Source organism: Entelurus aequoreus, linkage group LG08 (assembly GCF_033978785.1).
Source record: "Entelurus aequoreus isolate RoL-2023_Sb linkage group LG08, RoL_Eaeq_v1.1, whole genome shotgun sequence".
In the NCBI taxonomy this organism is placed as follows: Eukaryota; Metazoa; Chordata; class Actinopteri; order Syngnathiformes; family Syngnathidae; genus Entelurus; species Entelurus aequoreus.
Genome location: NC_084738.1, coordinates 80,848,708 through 80,871,526, shown reverse-complemented (window position 1 = coordinate 80,871,526; position 22,819 = coordinate 80,848,708). Strand labels below are relative to the sequence as shown.

At 38.0% G+C, this 22,819-nt stretch overlaps 1 protein-coding gene across 1 annotated transcript; it reads right to left on the bottom strand.

Annotated features, from left to right (window-relative positions):
* Positions 1-948: 948 nt before the first annotated feature.
* Positions 949-19,308, bottom strand: kmt5aa (lysine methyltransferase 5Aa). The gene is made up of 7 exons (XM_062057388.1): positions 19,075-19,308; positions 15,176-15,329; positions 12,657-12,831; positions 12,503-12,590; positions 12,373-12,432; positions 8,582-8,772; positions 949-4,829 (listed from the first exon to the last, which is right to left on the bottom strand). Exons 1-7 carry the CDS (start codon positions 19,081-19,083, stop codon positions 4,619-4,621), a joined length of 888 nt encoding a protein of 295 aa, XP_061913372.1. The 5' UTR covers positions 19,084-19,308; the 3' UTR covers positions 949-4,618.
* Between the last annotated feature and the right edge of the window lie 3,511 nt (positions 19,309-22,819).

Below are 22,819 nucleotides of genomic sequence, written 5' to 3'. Positions count from 1 at the left end.
GGCGCGTACACGGAACAAGCGCAGGAGGCCTTGCCGCACTTTTAGCCGCCGCACGCTCGGCACATCAAATATGCAAAAAAAAAAGAGGCATTGTTGTATTTTTTTATTTAACCTTTGCACACAGACTAGGACAAAGAAGAAAAAAAAAACCGGCCATTTGTACTCAAGTATGAGGGACTGAAACGCTATCTTATAAAAACTAACATCAGCTTGGAAGGATTTTTAACACCGACTGAAGCTTCGCGTTTAAGCTAAGCTAATATTTTTATTTGTTGTGTAACTTATTTTTTTTGTACCATTATGAATATTTTCAGCTCACTTCTCATCGTGTTAGACTCTGGTGGTTTTCATCCGGCGAAAGAAGCTTTGCGGATTATTTGTGTTCCCTTTAAATTGCAATTTTTTCAGGAAGTGCAGAAGAAGAAGAAGAAGTGGGAGGAGCATATTGTTGCATATTTGTGTTTAATGTCAAAGCCCAGCATGAAGAAGTGTTATTGCAGTACTTCCAAGTCCAACACAAGAAATGTGAAATTGTACCACAAGTCATTCAATAAACTGAATTATGTCATATTATTTTCATGACATTAACGCATGAAATAAAGCGTGTTGTTGCCTGCTAACGATTTAAAAATAAAAAATAGTTTTGGAGCTAGCTTGTGAACACTAATGGTCGCTGAAATGGGATCAGAAAAACACTTTCAAAATGCTCTTTGACGCTATTTTGATTCTACAAGTACCGAGTACCGTGTTTTTCTGGACGTTGTGCAGCTAATTTATGGGTTTTTTCTTCGCCAACGGCCGTAATGTTTTGTATTCAGCAAACAGTTTTCATAAAACACCCCCAGAGACGCTGAACAAGGTGTGTTATTGTTTGCGCTTCCTGTTTCTTGCCTTGAACCGGAAGTATAAACCGTCCATAGCGTCTCGTTCATTCATCACTACTGAGCAACATTTGTAAGTGTTACAATGTAACTAAAACAATTCAGATCCCTACTAAACTGTCCCATGTTTCTTATTAGTGTTTTCATGCATATTTTATGTGCTATTGCAACGTAATTAAGCTAGCGTCTTTAGCGAATATGTTAACATTTTTACGAGTGTGTTAGTATTAGTAACTTTCAATGGCATTTTTGTATTGTTTCAGTTTCGTAAATTCACCAAACGTCACCACTTATTGAGTCTGATTAGCTGATTGAAGAGCTAGCTTCTGCAGCTAGTGGGTCCATGACCATGACTTCTGTTTTGTTTGATTAACCGTTTTACGGCCATTTGGAAACAATTACATTTCCAAAATATTTCGTACAGGTAAATATTTGCGGTTTATAGTCCGGTGCAGCTAATATATATAAACATATTTATTTCTTCTTAAATTCGGTGGGTGTGGCTTAACTACCAGTGCGTGCTATAGCCCGGAAAAGACGCTAGCTTCGTCCCTCCACTGCAAAATAAAAAGAACAATTTGAGCGTTTAAAAGTGGAGATGTTGTGCACCTCAGGCCTGGAACCAATTAACGGCAATAAACGAGGGTATACTACACAGCTCAAATGGTGCATAAATATTACCCTCTAGTGGCAGTGAGCAGTATTACATCAAAGCATCTTGGATGCTCAATGATGACATTGTGGTATGATCAAAACATTTCATAACTAATAATAAAAAAAGTGGTTTACTGTAGCTCCATTTAAATAATAAATATGGGAAATGTAATTTTTTTCAAATACAAAATTGCTAAAAATTTCCAATAATTACTTAAACCATAAAATATTAATCTGAAATTATTTGACTTAACCTATTAACTAATTTGTGACTTTTCTTTTTTCCATTCCAACAAATAAATCAACTGAATATAATTATTTCAGATTGTATTTCACAATTTAATTGAATAACGGGAAAATTAATAACTTTTGATACTTTTAAATTATTCTTTCCTATTTTAATTGTTGACATTTATTCATTTTACCACAAAAAAAAAACCTTAGCTTGCGTGTGTTATTTTGTGTTTTTTCCTCATAGCTGACGAGCGTTTACTGTAGCTCCATTTAAATAATAAATATGAGAAATGATTTTTTTCAAATACAAAAATTGTTAAATATTTCCAATAATTACTTAAACCATAAAATATTAATCTGAAAGTATTTTACTTAATCCATATATTAATTTGTGACTTTTCTTTTTTCCATTCCAACATAAATAAATCAATCAACTCAATATAATTATTTCAGATTATATTTCACAATTTAATTAAATATCACGATCATTAATAAAGTTTTTGATACTTTTAAATTATACTTTACTATTTTAATTGTTGACATTTATTCATTTTACCACCAAAAAAAAACCCTTAGCTTGCGTGTGTTATTTTGTGTTTTTTCCTCCTAGCTAACGAGGGTTTACTGTAGCTCTATTTAAATAATAAATATGGGAAATATGATTTTTTTTCCAATACAAAATTAAGTGTTAAAAATGTCCAATAATGACTTAAACCATAAAATATTCATCTGAAATTATTTTACTAAGCCTATTATTAATTTGTGACTTTTCTATTTTCCATTCCAACATAAATAAATCAACTGAATATAATTATTTCAGATTATATTTCACAATTTAATTAAATAGCGGGAAAATTAATAAAGTTTTTGATACTTTTAAAATATTCTTTCCTATTTTAATTGTTGACATTTATTCATTTTACCACAACAACAAAAACGTTAGCTTGCGTGTGTTATTTTGTGTTTTTTTCCTCCTAACTGACGAGGGTTTAATGTAGCTCCATTTAAAATAATAAATATGAGAAATATAATTTTTTTCAAATACAAAATTGTTAAATATTTCCATTAATTACTTAAACCATATAATATTAATCCGAAAGTATTTTACTTAACCTATTTATTAATTTGTGACTTTTCTTTTTTCCCATTCCAACATAAATAAATCAACTCAATATAATTATTTCAGATTATATTTCACAATTTAATTAAATAACGGGATCATTAATAAACTTTTTGATACTTTTAAATTATTTTTTACTATTTTAGTTGTTGACATTTATTCATTTTACCACTAAAAAAAAACCCTTAGCTTGCGTGTGTTATTTTGTGTTTTTACCTCCGAGCTGACGAGGGTTTACTGTAGCTCCATTTAAATAATAAATATGGGAAATATGATTTTTTTCAAATATAAAATTGTTAAAAATGTCCAATAATTACTTAAACCATAAAATATTCATCTGAAATTATTTTACTAAACCTATTCATTTATTTATGACTTTTCTTTTTTTTCCATTAAGGCCGAACATAAATAAATCAACTCAATATAATTATTTCAGATTACGTTTCACAATTTAATTAAATAACGGGAAAATTAATAACGTTTGATACTTTTAAATGATTCTTTCCTATTTTAATTGTTGACATTTATTCATTTTACCACTAAAAAAAAAACCTTAGCTTGCGTGTGTTATTTTGTGTTTTTTCCTCCGAGCTGACGAGGCTTTACTGTAGCTCCATTTAAATAATAAATATGAGAAATATGATTTTTTTCAAATACAAAATTGTTAAACATTTCTAATAATTACTTAAACCATAAAATATTAATCTGAAATTATTTTACTTAACCTATTTATTAATATGTGACTTTTCTTTTTTGCATTCCAACATAAATAAATCAACTCAATATAATTATTTCAGATTATATTTCACAATTTAATTAAATAGCGGCAAAATTAAGTTTTTGATACTTTTTAATTATTCTTTACTATTTTAATTGTTGACATTTATTCATTTTACCACAAAAAAAAAACACCCTTAGCTTGCGTGTGTTATTTGGTGTTTTTTCCTCCTAGCTGACGAGGGTTCACTGTAGCTCCATTTTAATAATTAATATTGGAAATATGATTTTTTTCAAATATAAAATGAATTGTTAAAAATGTTCAATAATTACTTAAACCATAAAATATTCATCTGAAATTATTTTACTAAACCTATTTATTTATTTGTGACTTTTCTTTTTTTCCCCATTAAGGCCGAACATAAATAAATCAACTCAATATAATTATTTCAGAATATATTTCACAATTAAATAACGGGAAATTTAATAAAGTTATTGATACTTTTAAATTATTCTTCCCTATTTTAAATTGTTGACATTTTTTCATTTTACCACTAAGAAAAACCCTTAGCTTGCGTGTGTTATTTTGTGTTTTTTCCTCCTAGCTGACGTTAACCTACACAAATCCTAAAAAAACGTATAAAAAAGTGAAACAATGCGACTAATAATTGATGGTTATTATATGTAGCATAGAACTAAAATACTACTTTTGCTGCCAACAAAGCGCAGTAGTGTTCCTCCAGTATGAGATGGGAGCGGTGGATTATGAACTTTGCGTGATTGGAATTGCTTCAAAAGGTTTGAAAAGTGCTGAGTGAGATCTTTAAAAAAAAAAAAGTATAAAAGTGTGCCTGCGTGATAGAAAAAGAAAAAAAAGGTTTCCTAGAGCCGCGATGTCAATTAAAGATGGCCAAAGTTCCCCATGCACCCCAAGCTCTGTGACAAGTGGTGTGTGTGAAGGCTCTGCGTGAAAGGCGTTACTTGCGTTTTCTCCCGCCGTGCGCCGGTGGAGTCAGTGTTTGAGCCACGGGTGGGCGGCGATGGACGCCTTGCTGCGGTCGCCGTAGTCGTACAGCAGCTCCTCGCCATCCTCGATGTCCCGCGACGCCACCAGGATGAGGTGCGGCACGCCCTGGATGTCGTGCACCTTGGTCTGGCAGTTCCCTTTCTTGCTGTGGTTGATCAGCCGGCCCAGACGCCCCGTCTCTTTGGTGGCGTCCACGCTGGCGACAAGAAGTGGTTTTAGTCACATGACCACAACAACAAAGTGGTTTTAGTCAATGCAATAATAACAACAAAGTGGTTTTAGTCGTCACATGACGACATCAACAAAGTGGTTTTAGTCAATGTAATAACAACAAAGTGATTTTAATCGCAACGTGTCGACAACAACAAAGTGGTTTTAGTCACAGCAATAACAACAAAGTGGTTTTAATGGCAACGTGTCGACAACAACAAAGTGGTTTTAGTGGTCACATGAAGACAACAAAGTGGTTTTAGTGGTCACATGACAACAAAAACAAAGTGGTTTTAGTGGTCACATGGCGACAACAACAAAGGGGTTTTAGTCACAGCAATAACAACAAAGTGGTATTAGTGGTCACATGGCGACAACAACAAAGTGGTTTTAGTCACAGCAATAACAACAAAGCGGTTTTAATCGCAACGTGTTGACAACAACAAAGTGGTTTTAGTGGTCACATGAAGACAACAAAGTGGTTTTAGTGGTCACATGGCGACAACAACAAAGTGGTTTTAGTCACAGCAATAACAACAAAGTGGTTTTAATGGCAACGTGTCGACAACAACAAAGTGGTTTTAGTGGTCACATGAAGACAACAAAGTGGTTTTAGTGGTCACATGACTACAACAACTAAGTGGTTTTAGTAGTCACATGACGACATCAACAAAGTGGTTTTAGTCAATGTAATAACAACAAAGTGGTTTTAATCGCAACGTGTCGACAACAACAAAGTGGTTTTAGTGGTCACATGGCGACAACAACAAAGTGGTTTTAGTCACAGCAATAACAACAAAGTGGTTTTAATGGCAACGTGTCGACAACAACAAAGTGGTTTTAGTGGTCACATGAAGACAACAAAGTGGTTTTAGTGGTCACATGACAACAAAAACAAAGTGGTTTTAGTGGTCACATGGCGACAACAACAAAGTGGTTTTAGTCACAGCAATAACAACAAAGTGGTTTTAGTGGTCACATGGCGACAACAACAAAGTGGTTTTAGTCACAGCAATAACAACAAAGTGGTTTTAATCGCAACGTGTCGACAACAACAAAGTGGTTTTAGTGGTCACATGAAGACAACAAAGTGGTTTTAGTGGTCACATGACTACAACAACTAAGTGGTTTTAGTGGTCACATGACGACAACAACAAAGTGCTTTTAGTGGTCACATGACGACAACAACAAAGTGCTTTTAGTGGTCACATGACGACAACAACAAAGTGCTTTTGGTGGTCACATGACGACAACAACAGAGTGGTTTTAGTCACAGCAATAACAACAACAAAGTGGTTTTAGTGGTCACATGACAACAAAAACAAAGTGGTTTTAGTGGTCACAAGGCGACAACAACAAAGTGGTTTTAATCGCAACGTGTCAACAACAAAGTGGTTTTAGTGGTCACATGACGACAACAACAAAGTGGTTTTAGTCGTCACATGACGACGACAACAACAAAGTGGTTTTAGTGAATGCAATAACAACAAAGTGGTTTTAATCGCAACGTGTCGACGACAACAAAGTGGTTTTAGTGATCACATGGCGACAACAACAAAGTGGTTTTAGTCACAGCAATAACAACAAAGTGGTTTTAATCGCAACGTGTCGACAACAACAAAGTGGTTTTAATCGCAACGTGTCGACGACAACAAAGTGGTTTTAGTGATCACATGGCGACAACAACAAAGTGGTTTTAGTCACAGCAATAACAACAAAGTGGTTTTAATCGCAACGTGTCGACAACAACAAAGTGGTTTTAGTGGTCACATGAAGACAACAAAGTGGTTTTAGTGGTCACATGACAACAAAAACAAAGTGGTTTTAGTGGTCACATGGCGACAACAACAAAGTGGTTTTAATCGCAACGTGTCAACAACAAAGTGGTTTTAGTGGTCACATGACGACAACAACAAAGTGGTTTTAGTCGTCACATGACGACGACAACAACAAAGTGGTTTTAGTCGTCACATGACGACAACAACAAAGTGGTTTTAGTCAATGCAATAACAACAAAGTGGTTTTAATCGCAACGTGTCGACAACAACAAAGTGGTTTTAGTGGTCACATGGCGACAACAACAAAGTGGTTTTAGTCACAGCAATAACAACAAAGTGGTTTTAATCGCAACGTGTCGACAACAACAAAGTGGTTTTAGTGGTCACATGACAACAAAAACAAAGTGGTTTTAGTGGTCACATGGCGACAACAACAAAGTGGTTTTAATCGCAATGTGTCAACAACAAAGTGGTTTTAGTGGTCACATGACGACAACAACAAAGTGGTTTTAGTGGTCACATGACGACGACAACAACAAAGTGGTTTTAGTGGTCACATGACGACAACAACAAAGTGGTTTTAGTCAATGCAATAACAACAAAGTGGTTTTAATCGCAACGTGTCGACAACAACAAAGTGGCTTTAGTGATCACATGGCGACAACAACAAAGTGGTTTTAGTCACAGCAATAACAACAAAGTGGTTTTAATCGCAACGTGTCGACAAGCACAAAGTGGTTTTAGTGGTCACATGAAGACAACAAAGTGGTTTTAGTGGTCACATGGCGACAACAACAAAGTGGTTTTAGTCACAGCAATAACAACAAAGTGGTTTTAATCGCAACGTGTCAACAACAAAGTGGTTTTAGTGGTCACATGACGACAACAACAAAGTTGTTTTAGTGGTCACATGACGACAACAACAAAGTGGTTTTAGTGGTCACATGACGACAACAACAAAGTGGTTTTAGTCACAGCAATAACAACGACAAAGTGGTTTTAATCGCAATATGTCGACAACAAGCAAGTGGTTTTAGTCGTCACATGACAAGTAAGTGGTTTTAGTCACATCAATAACAACAACAAAAAGGTTTTAGTGGTCACATGACAACAACAATAAAGTGGTTTAGTGGTCACATGACGACAACAGCAAAGTGGTTTTAGTAGTCGCATGACAACAACAACAAAGTGGTTTTAGTGGTCACATGACAACAACAAAGTGGTTTTACTGGTCACATGAAGACAACAACAAAGTGGTTTAGTCACAGCAATAACAACAACAAAGTGGTTTTAGTCGTCATATGACGACAACAACAAAGTGGTTTTAGTCACAGCAATAACAACAAAGGGGTATTAGTTGCAACCTGATGACAACAACAAAGTGGTTTTAGTCACAGCAATAACAACAAAGGGGTATTAGTTGCAACCTGATGACAACAACAAAGTGGTTTTAGTCACAGCAATAACAGCAAAGTGGTTTTAGTGGTCACATGACGACAACAACAAAGTGGTTTTTGGTGGTCACATGACGACAACAACAAAGTGGTTTTAGTCACATGACGAAAACAACAATTTGGTTTTAGTGGTCACATGACAACAACAACAAATTGGTTTAAGTGGTCACATGACGACAACAACAAATTGGTTTAAGTGGTCACATGACGACAACAACAAATTGGTTTAAGTGGTCACATGACAACAACAACAAATTGGTTTAAGTGGTCACATGACGACAACAACAAATTGGTTTAAGTGGTCACATGACAACAACAACAAAGTGGTTCTAGTGGTCACATGATGACAACAACAAAGGGGTTTTAGTGGTCACATGACGACAACAACAAAGTGGTTTTAGTGGTCACATGACGACAACAACAAAGTGGTTTAAGTGGTTACATGCCGACAACAACAAAGTGGTTTTAGTGGTCCTATGACGACGACAACAAGAACGGGTGTTTACCAGTAGGTGATGCAGAGGTGCTGGAAGTAGTACATGTAACAGCCAGTTTCTGGGTTCTGGGCATATTCCGCCTCACGCTTTTTGGCGTCCGTCATCCCCAGGAGGTCGCCATGGTACTCCACCACGTACTCGCCTTTACGGAAGCGGCGTGCGGCGAAAACGGCTCTGCCCTTTCCCTCCATGTATTGCATCTGGAACACAACCACAGTCACATGATGATACTTTCCCTCCCTGTACTGCATCTTCAACACAACCACAGTCACATGATGATACTTTCCCTCCATGTACTGCATCTTCAACACAACCACAGTTACATGATACTTTCCCTCCATGTACTGCATCTTCAACACAACCACAGTCACATGATGATACTTTCCCTCCAAGTACTGCATCTTCAACACAACCACAGTTACATGATACTTTCCCTCCATGTACTGCATCTTCAACACAACCACAGCTACATGATGATACTTTCCCTCCAAGTACTGCATCTTCAACACAACCACAGTTACATGATACTTTCCCTCCATGCACTGCATCTTCAACACAATCACAGCTACATGATGATACTTTCCCTCCATGTACTGCATCTTCAACACAACGACAGTTACATGATACCTTCCCTCCATGCACTGCATCTTCAACACAACCACAGCTACATGATGATACTTTCCCTCCCTGTACTGCATCTTCAACACAACCACAGTCACATGATGATACTTTCCCTCCATGTACTGCATCTTCAACACAACCACAGTTACATGATACTTTCCCTCCATGTACTGCATCTTCAACACAACCAGCTACATGATGATACTTTCCCTCCAAGTACTGCATCTTCAACACAACCACAGTTACATGATACTTTCCCTCCATGTACTGCATCTTCAACACAACCACAGTCACATGATGATACTTTCCCTCCATGTACTGCATCTTCAACACAACCACAGCTACATGATGATAATTTCCCTCCATGTACTGCATCTTCAACACAACAACAGCTACATGATACTTTTCCTCCATGTACTGCATTTTCAACACAACCTCAGCTACATGATGATACTTTCCCTCCATGTACTGCATCTTCAACACAACTACAGTTACATGATACTTTCCCTCCATGTACTGCATCTTCAACACAACCACAGCTACATGATGATACTTTCCCTCCATGTACTGCATCTTCAACACAACCACGGTCACATGACGATACTTTCCATCCACGTACTGCATCTTCAACACAACCACAGTCACATGATGATTCAAACACAGGAAGTATAAATAATAAATAAATACAGCTTTGTCTATTCAAAATTATCTTTGTAAAATAACCGAATTTCTGACGTTTCATGCTAGCTTTTTAGCCAAGTTTATATGTTTACACCTAAAAATCAGGAATTTTGATACTTGGCGCCATCTTAGAAGTATGCTAACTTTTCCTATGCTATGCTAATATTAGCATGCTGACGTTTAATGCTAGCATTTTAGCTCATTTTGATTATTTGAACCTAAAATTCAGAAGTTTTAAGACTTGTGTCCATATTGCAAGCATGCTAACTGTTCCCATGATATCAAGCTAACGTTAGCATGCTGAAATTTTTTGCTAGCATTTTAGCTCATTTTGATCATTTGAACCTAAAATTCATAAGTTTTAAGACTTGTGTCCATATTGCAAGCATGCTAACGGTTCCCATGATAACAAGCTAACGTTAGCATGCTGAAGTTTTTTGCTAGCATTTTAGCTCATTTTGATCATTTGAACCTAAAATTCATGGGTTTTGAGACTTGCGTCCATCTTGCAAGCATGCTAACTGTTCCCATGATAACAAGCTAAAGTTAGCATGCTGAATTTTTTTGCTAGCATTTTAGCTCATTTTGATCATTTGAACCTAAAATTCATAAGTTTTAAGACTTGTGTCCATATTGCAAGCATGCTAACTGTTCCCATGATAACAAGCTAACGTTAGCATGCTGAAATTTTTTGCTAGCATTTTAACTCATTTTAATCATTTGAACCTAAAATTCATAAGTTTTAAGACTTGTGTCCATATTGCAAGCATGCTAACTGTTCCCATGATAACAAGCTAACGTTAGCATGCTGAAATTTTTTGATAGCATTTTAGCTCATTTTGATCATTTGAACCTAAAATTCATAAGTTTTAAGACTTGTGTCCATATTGCAAGCATGCTAACTGTTCCCATGATAACAAGCTAACGTTAACATGCTGAAATTTTTTGCTAGCATTTTAGCTCATTTTGATCATTTGAACCTAAAATTCATAAGTTTTAAGACTTGTGTCCATATTGCAAGCATGCTAACGGTTCCCATGATAACAAGCTAACGTTAGCATGCTGAAGTTTTTTGCTAGCATTTTAGCTCATTTTGATCATTTGAACCTAAAATTCATGGGTTTTGAGACTTGCGTCCATCTTGCAAGCATGCTAACTGTTCCCATGATAACAAGCTAAAGTTAGCATGCTGAATTTTTTTGCTAGCATTTTAGCTCATTTTGATCATTTGAACCTAAAATTCATAAGTTTTAAGACTTGTGTCCATATTGCAAGCATGCTAACTGTTCCCATGATAACAAGCTAACGTTAGCATGCTGAAATTTTTTGCTAGCATTTTAACTCATTTTAATCATTTGAACCTAAAATTCATAAGTTTTAAGACTTGTGTCCATATTGCAAGCATGCTAACGGTTCCCATGATAACAAGCTAACGTTAGCATGCTGAAGTTTTTTGCTAGCATTTTAGCTCATTTTGATCATTTGAACCTAAAATTCATGGGTTTTGAGACTTGCGACCATCTTGCAAGCATGCTAACTGTTCCCATGATAGCAAGCCAAAGTTAGCATGCTGAATTTTTTTGCTAGCATTTTAGCTCATTTTGATCATTTGAACCAAAAATTTAAGGGCTTTGAGACTTGTCCATCTTGCAAGCATGCTAACTGTTTTCATGATAACAAGCTAACATTTTATGCTAGTATTTTAGCTCAATTTGATCATTTGAACCTAAAGTTTAAGGGTTTTGAGACTTGTGTCCATATTGCAAGCATGCTAACTGTTCCCATGAGAACAAGCTAACGTTAGCATGCTAGTATTTTAGCTCATTTTGATCATTTGAACCTAAAATTCAAGGGTTTTGAGACTTGCGTCCATCCTGCAAGCATGCTAACTGTTCCCATGATAGCAAGCCAAAGTTAGCATGCTGAATTTTTTTGCTAGCATTTTAGCTCATTTTGATCATTTGAACCTAAAATTTAAGGGCTTTGAGACTTGTCCATCTTGCAAGCATGCTAACTGTTCCCGTGATAACAAGCTAACATTTTATGCTAGCATTTTAAGTCATTCTGAACATTTGAACCTAAAATTCAAGGGCTTTGAGACTCGTGTCCATCTTGCAAGCATGCTAACTGTTCTCATGATAAGACGCTAACATTAGCAGGCTGACATATTATGCTAGCATCTTAGCTCATTTTGATCATTTGAACCTAAAATTCATGGGTTTTGAGACTTGTGTCCATCTTGCAAGCATGCTAACTGTTCCCATGACAACAAGCTAATGTTAGCATGCTGACGTTTTATGCTAGCATTTTAGCTCATTTTGATCATTTGAACCTGAAATTCATGTGTTTGAAAGACTTGTGTCCATATTGCAAGTACGCTAGCTGTTCCCATGATAGCATGCTAGCGTTGTATGCTAGCTATTTAGCTCCATTCAACCAGAGAGAGCATGTTTACTGTGGCATTCCTGCTATCTTCCAGGTGCGTGTAACTTCCATACCTGCATTCCTTCCTCTATTCCGCTGGTGATGAGGTGATCTATTAGCTGCTTCTGTTCAAGCTGGAGACACAAAACAAAAACAGATTTAAAATGGGCGCAACTTTGCCTCCTTCTGTAGCCACGACAATACCTTCAGTTCCGTTTTACTTTGCCGTTTGCTCCGTCTTTTTGGAAAGAAGTCTGTGATTTTTTGGTTCCGGCAGTTCTTCCCTCCGCCGCTATTAAGGGAAAATGACAACATTTGAGAGCCAATCAACATGGGCCGTTAAATAATGCCTGCGTACGTTTTAGGCGCGGACTTCTTGGCTTTGAGAAGTCTGTCAGCTCCCCTGGCCTGGCGGGGGCAGCGGAGGCGGCTTGTCAGAGCAGAGTGGCGCTGCAGAGGGGAAGTACATACATCTGGCCAGCAGGGGGAGCACCGGCTTTCTGCCTTGGAGTCCAAGCCATTTTCTCTCCAGCCTGGGAGGGGAAATACAAACAGGAAGTTAAAAGATAGCATGAACAATCTGTGTGTATTCAGCTACATGTGAATGGAGTGAGGTTCCCCAGGCTGGTGAAGTTAGCATGTCCATAACTTTGGCACCTTGTGAGTGTGTGTTTTCAACAGCTGGACACCAAGCTGTTTTATATGTTGACAAGCTCATGTTTTATGAACATAGCTACACGCGAATGGAGTGAGGTTCCCCGGTTTAGTAAAGTTAGCATGTTGATAACGTTGGCACCTTGTGAGTGTGTGTTTTCAACAGCTGGACACCAAACTGCTTTTATATGTTGACAAGCTCATATTTTATGAACATAGCAAAATGTGAATGGAGTAAGGTTCCCCGGGCAGGTGAAGTTAGCATGTCGATAACTTTGGCACATTGTGAGTTTTTGTTTTCAACAGCTGCACACCAAACTGTTTTAAATGTTGACAAGCTCATATTTTATGAACATAGCTACATGTGAATGGAGTGAGGTTCCCCGGTTTAGTGAAGTTAGCATGTCCATAACTTTGGCACATTGTGAGTTTTTGTTTTCAACAGCTGCAAACCAAACTGTTTTACATGTTGACAAACTCATATTTTATAGACATAGCTAAATGTGAATAGAGTTAGGTTCCCCGGTTTAGTAAAGTTAGCATGTTGATAACTTTGGCACCTTGTGAGTGTGTGTTTTCAACAGCTGGACACCAAACTGCTTTTATATGTTGACAAGCTCATATTTTATGAACATAGCGAAATGTGAATGAAGTAAGGTTCCCCGGGCAGGTGAAGTTAGCATGTCGATAACTTTGGCACCTTGTGAGTGTGTGTTTTCAACAGCTGCACACTAAACTGCTTTATATGTTGACAAGCTCATATTTTATGAACATAGCTACATGTGAATGGAGTGAGGTTCCCCGGTTTAGTGAAGTTAGCATGTTGATAACTTTGGCACATTGTGAGTTTTTGTTTTCAACAGCTGCACACCAAACTGTTTTATATGTTGACAAGCTCATATTTTATGAACATAGCTACATGTGAATGGAGTGAGGTTCCCCGGTTTAGTGAAGTTAGCATGTCCATAACTTTGGCACATTGTGAGTTATTGTTTTCAACAGCTGCACACCAAACTGTTTTATATGTTGACAAACTCATATTTTATAGACATAGCTAAATGTGAATAGAGTTAGGTTCCCCAGTTTAGTAAAGTTAGCATGTTGATAACTTTGGCACCTTGTGAGTGTTTTTTTTTCAACAGCTGGACACCAAACAGCTTTTATATGTTGACAAGCTCATATTTTATGAACATAGCTAAATGTGAATGGAGTAAGGTTCCCCGGGCAGGTGAAGTTAGCATGTCGATAACTTTGGCACCTTGTGACTGTGTGTTTTCAACAGCTGCACACTAAACTGCTTTACATGTTGACAAGCTCATATTTTATGAACATAGCTACATGTGAATGGAGTGAGGTTCCCCGGTTTAGTGAAGTTAGCATGTTGATAACTTTGGCACATTGTGAGTTTTTGTTTTCAACAGCTGCACACCAAACGGTTTTAAATGTTGACAAGCTCATATTTTATGAACATAGCTACATGTGAATGGAGTGAGGTTCCCCGGTTTAGTGAAGTTAGCATGTCCATAACTTTGGCACATTGTGAGTTTTTGTTTTCAACAGCTGCACACCAAACTGTTTTATATGTTGACAAACTCATATTTTATAGACATAGCTAAATGTGAATAGTTAGGTTCCCCGGTTTAGTAAAGTTAGCATGTTGATAACTTTGGCACCTTGTGAGTGTTTTTTTTTCAACAGCTGGACACCAAACAGCTTTTATATGTTGACAAGCTCATATTTTATGAACATAGCGAAATGTGAATGGAGTAAGGTTCCCCGGGCAGGTGAAGTTAGCATGTCGATAACTTTGGCACCTTGTGAGTGTGTGTTTTCAACAGCTGCACACTAAACTGCTTTACATGTTGACAAGCTCATATTTTATGAACATAGCTACATGTGAATGGAGTGAGGTTCCCCGGTTTAGTGAAGTTAGCATGTTGATAACTTTGGCACATTGTGAGTTTTTGTTTTCAACAGCTGCACACCAAACTGTTTTAAATGTTGACAAGCTCATATTTTATGAACATAGCTACATGTGAATGGAGTGAGGTTCCCCGGTTTAGTAAAGTTAGCATGCCGATAACTTTAAGACCTTGTGAGCGTTTGTTTTCGTCACATTTTGACGTCTTTAATTCATCGGACTGGACATGTGGCTCAGAGCCTTTTTAGTCAATGTTCTGTATTGTCGAGCATCCAGCCGCAAAATATGAAACAAACCGTTACCCTCATCCTGCCTCTGGATGTCGTTCCTCCGGTACCGCGGCGGAGAACATTCTCCGTCCTCCGGCACGGCGGTGACGGTGTTGCCATGGTGAACCTCGGGTGTCGACACCGTGCAGCATGGAATGGTGAGGAGGTTGGTGCCGCATACGACTTCCTGTGTGGGACACAGACACAACCAAGAGTATGAATCACATCCACACAGCACCTCCCCACCAGACATTTTTTTATTGTTTTGGAGATTTTTTCCCCCATGTTTAATGCATTCTAAATCATAAATAAAAGCTAGCAAAAGTCAGCTAACAGTTGAGCCAATGGGAATTGCTCTATTCGGCCTATAAAACGCTCCTAATATCCTCCATCAACATTTCATATACACGCTATAAGTATTTATGTAATGTAGCAACATTCATAATAACATTTAATATTTACCTATTTTGGTCATTTTAAGCTAACGGTTGTGTATAAATTTCCCAGACGCGTCACAATGTTTGCTATTTCCTTCAAAAACAAAAACACTCCTAATCATGGCAGACTTCAGGAGAGACCACAAAGACTACTTTGGAACAACTGATGATCCAGAAACTTATAAAACCCAAAACCAGTGAAGTTGTCATGTTGTGTAAATGGTAAATGAAAAACAGAATACAATGATTTGCAAATCCTTTTCAACTTATATTCAATTGAATAGACTGCCAAGACAAGATATTTCATGTTCCAACTGGAAAACGTTATTTTTTGCAAATGTTAGCTCAATTGGTATTTGATGCCTGCAACATGTTTCAAAAAAGCTGGCACAAGTGGCAAAAAAGAGTGAGAAAGTTGAGGAATGCTCTTTAAAGACTTATTTGGGACGTCCCACAGGTGAACAGGCTAATTGGGAACAGGTGGGTGCCATGATTGGGTATAAAAGCAGCTTCCATGAAATGCTCAGTCATTCACAAACAAGGATGGGGTGAGGGTCACCACTTTGTCAACAAATGCCTGAGCAAATTGTTTAAGAACAACATTTCTCAACCAGCTATTGCAAGGAATTTAGGGATTTCACCATTTAAAAGGTTCAGAGAATCTGGAGAAATCACTGCATGTAAGCGGCAAGGCCGAAAACCAACATTGAATGCCCGTGACTTTCGATCCCTCAGCCGGTACTGCACCAAAAACCGACATCAGTGTGTAAAGGATATCACCACATGGGCTCAGGAACACTTCAGAATACCACTGTGAGTAACCACAGTTGGTCGCTACATCCATGAGTGCAAGTTAAAACTCTACTATGCAAAGCCAAAGCCATTTATCAACAACACCCAGAAACGCTTCGCTGGGCCCGAGCTCATCTAAGATGGACTGATGCAAAGTGGAAAATTGTTCTGTGGTCTGACGAGTCCACATTTAAAAATTGTTTTTGGAAACTGGACGTCGTGTCCTCCGGACTGTTATAGGTGTGTTTACTAACAAGACATCATCGCGGAGCCGAAGCAGAGTTTCTTAACATGGAGATATTATTACTACTTTTCTTTTGTCGAGCACAAAGAAAAGAACATTTTAGTTAAATGTAAGTTGTGTCTTGGATCAAAGATCCTATCTACTGCCCAAAACAGCAATTCAAATCTGCTGAAACAGCTACAAAAGCAACATGCTTGGACAAAGCTAGTAAAGAGAGACACACTTCACCTCCCCCTCCACCTGAAGATTTTAACGGAGGGACAGCCAGGACAACATTGATAGAGCCATTGCAGCGTATGTGCTAGAAGACATGCAGGCTATTTCTACAGTGGGGTCACCCACTTTCAGGCAGCTAATTAGCATGATAGCGGGCGTCAAACGGCATGAAAACATTTTCCAAGTTCCTGGACACAGTGGACATTAAGTACATAAACATGGAAAGCAAGCTAAAGAAGACACTCCAAACTCTGCCTCTGCTCATCATTCAGCACTGAAGGTACACACTCTGTCAATTATCGTATATACTCTTTCATTCTAGACTTCTAGAGTGTTTGATTATCACATCACTCTAAATGTATAGACCATAAAGTTCACAAACATGAAGAGGGATCCTAGTGGGCCAGGCCAATCTTTTCTTATAGATAGTACTTGATTGATTCATTCAGAAAAAAAAATCTCTAAACTAAAAGTGGGGAAATGCGTAGAGTGTTCTGGGCTTCAGTACAGTGTTGATCTCCTGAAGACATGATTTTATTTCACAATTCCTTGAGAGAGAAAAACGCCTAGTTAGGCGTGTGTATAGTAGTATGTGTGCTATATATAGTGACATGACATATAATCATGTCATGTGTGCCTCCCTTGGGTGAAGCCAGGTTTACAGCTTTGTTGTTACTATGCGGTTTGTTACTTATGTATGCTATGTTGCAGCTATTTAAAATAGTTTTGTCAATTTGTTCTGGCCCAAAATAAATTGGCCCTTTGAAACATATCTTTGTCTTTGTGTGTTGTATGTAGACCACATGGCTTAGCAGAGTTCAGTGATGCAAATGCATGTCAAGTTGATCAACAGATTGTGTTATTCTCCAGTGCAATAACAGTACTGAAATGAAGGCTAAAAGGGCATTAAATGGGAGCCTTAAAATATGTAACTAGTTACTTTTCACAGTAACGCATTACTTTTTGGTGTAAGTAACTGACTTACTTTTGAAATAAAATAACTAGTAACTCTAACTAGTTACTGGTTTTCAGTAACTAACCCAACACTGATGGCCAGTGATTATATTTTTGTATTTTACGACTTAGAATGCATTAAAAAGAAAAACATGTGTTCTTGTCTCACATAGGGATTGTGAATAGAGATGTCGATAAATGCTTTAAAATGTAATATCGGAAATTATCGGTATCGTTTTTTATTATTATCGGTATCGGTTTTTTATTTAAAATTTGTTTTTATTTTTTTATTAAATCAACATAAAAAACACAATATACACTTACAATTAGTGCACCAACCCAAAAAACCTACAGTGGAGTCACTCATTCACACGAAAGGGTTGTTTCTTTCTGTTATTAATATTCTGGTTCCTACATTATATATCAATATACATCAATACAGTCTGCAAGGGATACAGTCCGTAAGCACACATGATTGTGCGTGCTGCTGGTCCACTAATAGTACTAACCTTTAACAGTTAATTGTACTAATTTTCATTAATTACTAGTTTCTATGTAACTGTTTTACTTTCTTTTTTATTCAAGAAAATGTTTTTAATTTATTTATCTTTTTTTATTTTTTAAAAATGACCTTATCTTCATCATACCTGGTTGTCCAAATTAGGCATAATAATGTGTTAATTCCACGACTGTATATATCGGTATCGGTTGATGTCGGTATCGGTAATTAAGAGTTGGAAAATATCGGGATAGCGGATATCGGCAAAAAGCCCTTATCGGACATCCCTAATTGTGAATGATAGGCAGAATTCCCAAAAGAAAAAGTGCAGTTCCCCTTTTAATGTGAAATTTAAAAGTCCTTCCAACGTAACATCCTGTGTGGCATTTAAATGCATGTGAAACTTAGTGGGCGGGGCAAAGGGGCGGAGTCACGCCCACTCATACAGTTCCTTTTTAAACACAAACTGTGAATACCTGCTGTGAAAGAAATATCTACATTAAATGATAAAAATAAAACCTTTAAGTGTGTTAAATATCATATTCTTGTTGAGGATTACGTTAAGAATGGTTTGAGCTAACCGTGAGGAGTTAGCTTCCAGGCACAAGTAGCCTATGTTAGCTTGTCATAGAGGATGGCGCTTTTTAAGGCTCTTTGGAGCGCATTAAAGTAAAATCCGGGAGCCAAGTTCAATTAAAAAGTCATTTATGAGCATTACTGAGTCGTCCATGGCACATTTCTTCCGTTTCGCCTCGGACTTGAATGAAGCATCGAGAGAAAGCAAACTTACCCCGTTCATGTCCGACCTGTTCCCGAGGCTCAGCGAGGACAAAACCCCCTCAAAGGAAGGCCCACTACGGGTAAAGTAATCCCCCTGTTCGCACACCGGGGCCCGGCCAAGCACCGGCGTGTGCCCGCCGTCTTTCTGCCGTGTTCCAACAGCCAGCAGCTCAACCCACCAAGCGGCATCCACTTCTACCACAGCACTAGTCCGCCATGTTTTCTACATGTCTAGCGGTGATGGGGGAAACAGCACCCCCCAGGCCGGCAGCGGTATTACACTTTTTTTTTTTTTTCACTGCAATTCTAAAACCAAAGCTTTTCATCTATAAAGCTATTAATTTGTTCTTACTTATTTATTAATTATCAGTAGAAGCATTTAAGTGCCATAACCCAAAGCTCATGACCACAGTGAGGATGGGTCGGGAATGTAGATCGACCGGCATACTTTCCAACCTTGAGACCTCCGATTTCGGGGGGTGGGGGGCGGGGCCATGGTTGGGGGAGTGGTTAAGAGGGGAGGAATATATTTACAGCTAGAATTCACCAAGTCAAGTATTTCATATATATATATATATATATATATACACTAGTGATGGGTCCGGCAACACCGATGCATCGGCGCATGCGTCGAGCTCATAGAGCGATACCCTGTGTCGGTGCGCGTATCGCTTTTAGAAAGTCACGTGACCGAACACGAGCTGTTTTGGTCACGTGACCGCTCATGAGCTGTTCTGGTCACGTGACCGCTCATGAACTGTATCGCACTGACGCCTGCGCGCCAAACTGTGTTTATTAGGAAGCGGCGCAATGCGTGTTGTTGACGAACACCATTAGGGCCGCTTGTTGTCACTGTCACTCAAAGTTGCATTTCAAAATTACACAGAATAAATGTGTTTATTTTGTTTAGAATTCAGATGGGTTTGATTTGGTGCGCGGCATATATTGGCTGTGCGGCGCACGGTGTGCGCGGAGGACGCTTGAGCACTGCGCAATTGCGCAGGCGCGCACCTTAGAGGGAAGGTTGCTCACAGGGCACAGAGGAGGTGTCAGTGCGATACAGTTCGCGTATCGGTCACGTGACCAAAGCAGCTCATGATCGGTCACGTGACTTTCTAAAAGCGGTACGCGCACCGACACAGGGTTTCGCTCTATGAGCTCGACGCATGCGCCGATGCATCTGTGTGGACCCATCACTACTGTTACTAGAGAAGGTACAGGAATGCCGGCGTGGCGAAGTTGGTAGCGTGGCTGTGCCAGCAATTGGTTACTGGGGTTCAATCCCCACCTTCTACCATCCTAGTCATGATACATGTTCACATTATTTGACTGTATCTAAAAAATATATCTTTATTTAAATGAAGATATGAAATAATCCTAAATGAAATACAATGACTTGGTTTATATTATTGTATATACTAGGTCATAAAATCAGTGTCAGTTGAGTCGGTCCATAGGTTGCCTGTAGGGATTTTTAATGTCCAGCAGATGTCAGTATTTAGTGACACTGTATCGACACAGTATCAATACAGTTTTGCAATGTGTCGAAACGCTTCATGAGGCCTCATCAACCCATCACTAATATACACTACCGTTCAAAAGTTTGGGGTCACCAAAACAATTTTGTGGAATAGCCTTCATTTCTAAGAACAAGAATAGACTGTCGAGTTTCAGATGAAAGTTCTCTTTTTCTGGCCATTTTGAGCGTTTAATTGACCCCACAAATGTGATGCTCCAGAAACTCAATCTGCTCAAAGGAAGGTCAGTTTTGTAGCTTCTGTAACGAGCTAAACTGTTTTCAGATGTGTGAACATGATTGCACAAGGGTTTTCTAATCATCAATTAGCCTTCTGAGCCAATGAGCAAACACATTGTACCATTAGAACACTGGAGTGATAGTTGCTGGAAATGGGCCTCTATACACCTACTTAGATATTGCAACAAAAAGCAGACATTTGCAGCTAGAATAGTCATTTACCACATTAGCAATGTATAGAGTGTATTTGTTTAAAGTTAAGACTAGTTTAATGTTATCTTCATTGAAAAGTACAGTGCTTTTCCTTCAAAAATAAGGACATTTCAATGTGACCCCAAACTTTTGAACGGTAGTGTGTATATATATATATATATATATATATATATATATATATCTACATCCTGAAAATATGCAAACAAAACTGTGTTTAGATAATTGATACTTCAAACTTGCAAAAATAAATCTTAAGGAATATAACATAACTTGGCTTCTGAGAGCTTCAAAATGTAATGAATAAAATGCTAAAGTTGTTGATAAACAAGAAATCATTTTAATAATTAAATATGGTCCTTTGAAATGAATTATTATGATAATTTAAAATTAATTATTTCAAATATGTTTATTTTAATGTATAATTCTATGGCTGGATGTAATAAGGAGTCAGAAAAAATACAAATACAAATACAAATAATTTTGATGTTTTTAGCAAAATATAGTAAAAATGTATTTAGTTTTTGTTTTTTTTAATTAATAAATATATTTATTTTTTATTTTAGCATGGTGGCAGAGAGGTTAGTGCGTCTGCCTCACAATACGAAGGTCCTGAGTAGTCGTGAGTTCAATCCCGGCCTCGGGATCTTTCTGTATGGAGTTTGCATGTTCTCCCCGTGACTGCGTGGGTTCCCTCCGGGTACTCCGGCTTCCTCCCACCTCCAAAGACATGCACCTGGGGATAGGTTGATTGGCAACACTAAATTGGCCCTAGTGTGTGAATGTGAGTGTGAATGTTGTCTGTCTATCTGTGTTGGCCCTGCGATGAGGTGACGACTTGTCCAGGGTGTACCCCGCCTTCCGCCCGATTGTAGCTGAGATAGGCTCCAGCGCCCCCCGCGACCCCGAAGGGAATAAGCGGTAGGAAATGGATGGATGGATAAACATAATAATACAATTTATCTCTAGTCTGGATGATTTAGTTCTTGTCACCCTGTTGTCCTCCCGTCTCTTCCCCAAAGATGGCTCCATGAGCTGGGCAAACACCTGGAGATGCCCTACGTCAACAACACGGTCGGCGGGCCGGCGGTGCGCAGCTCGTACATCGCCGCCCTCTGCTTCACCCTCAGCAGCCTGACCAGCGTCGGCTTTGGCAACGTGTGCGCCAACACGGACGCCGAGAAGGTCTTCTCCATCTGCACCATGCTCATCGGCGGTATGCCGGACGCCTCGTATGGAATAACGTGATTGGGCAGGCACACTGTTTATATTGTTTATATATATATATATATATATATATATATATATATATATATATATATATATATATATATATATATATAAAATATTAATAAATAAATAAAGTATTGCTGTCCTCTGTGTTGCTGTTGGACACTTCCTTTTTCATATTTTTTAGTATTATTACTCTATCTGTATTTGCTTTTGTTTCCTTCCTTGATGTTGAAAGTGCCTTGACTTTTTTGTGAATTATAAATGTATGTTTGTTGGTCAATAAAATACAATTTCAAAAAATAATAATAAATAAAAAAATAAATAAAAATAAATAATAATACACATTTTTAAAAATTGCTGTTGGACACTTCCTGTCTCGGTGTTGCTGTCGGACACTTCCTGTCCTTGGTGTTGCTGTCGGACACTTTCTGTCCTTGGTGTTACTGTTGGACACTTTCTGTCCTCGGTGTTACTGTTGGACACTTCCTGTCTCTGTGTTGCTGTTGGACACTTCCTGTCCTCTGTTTTACTGTTGGACACTTCCTTTTACATCCAT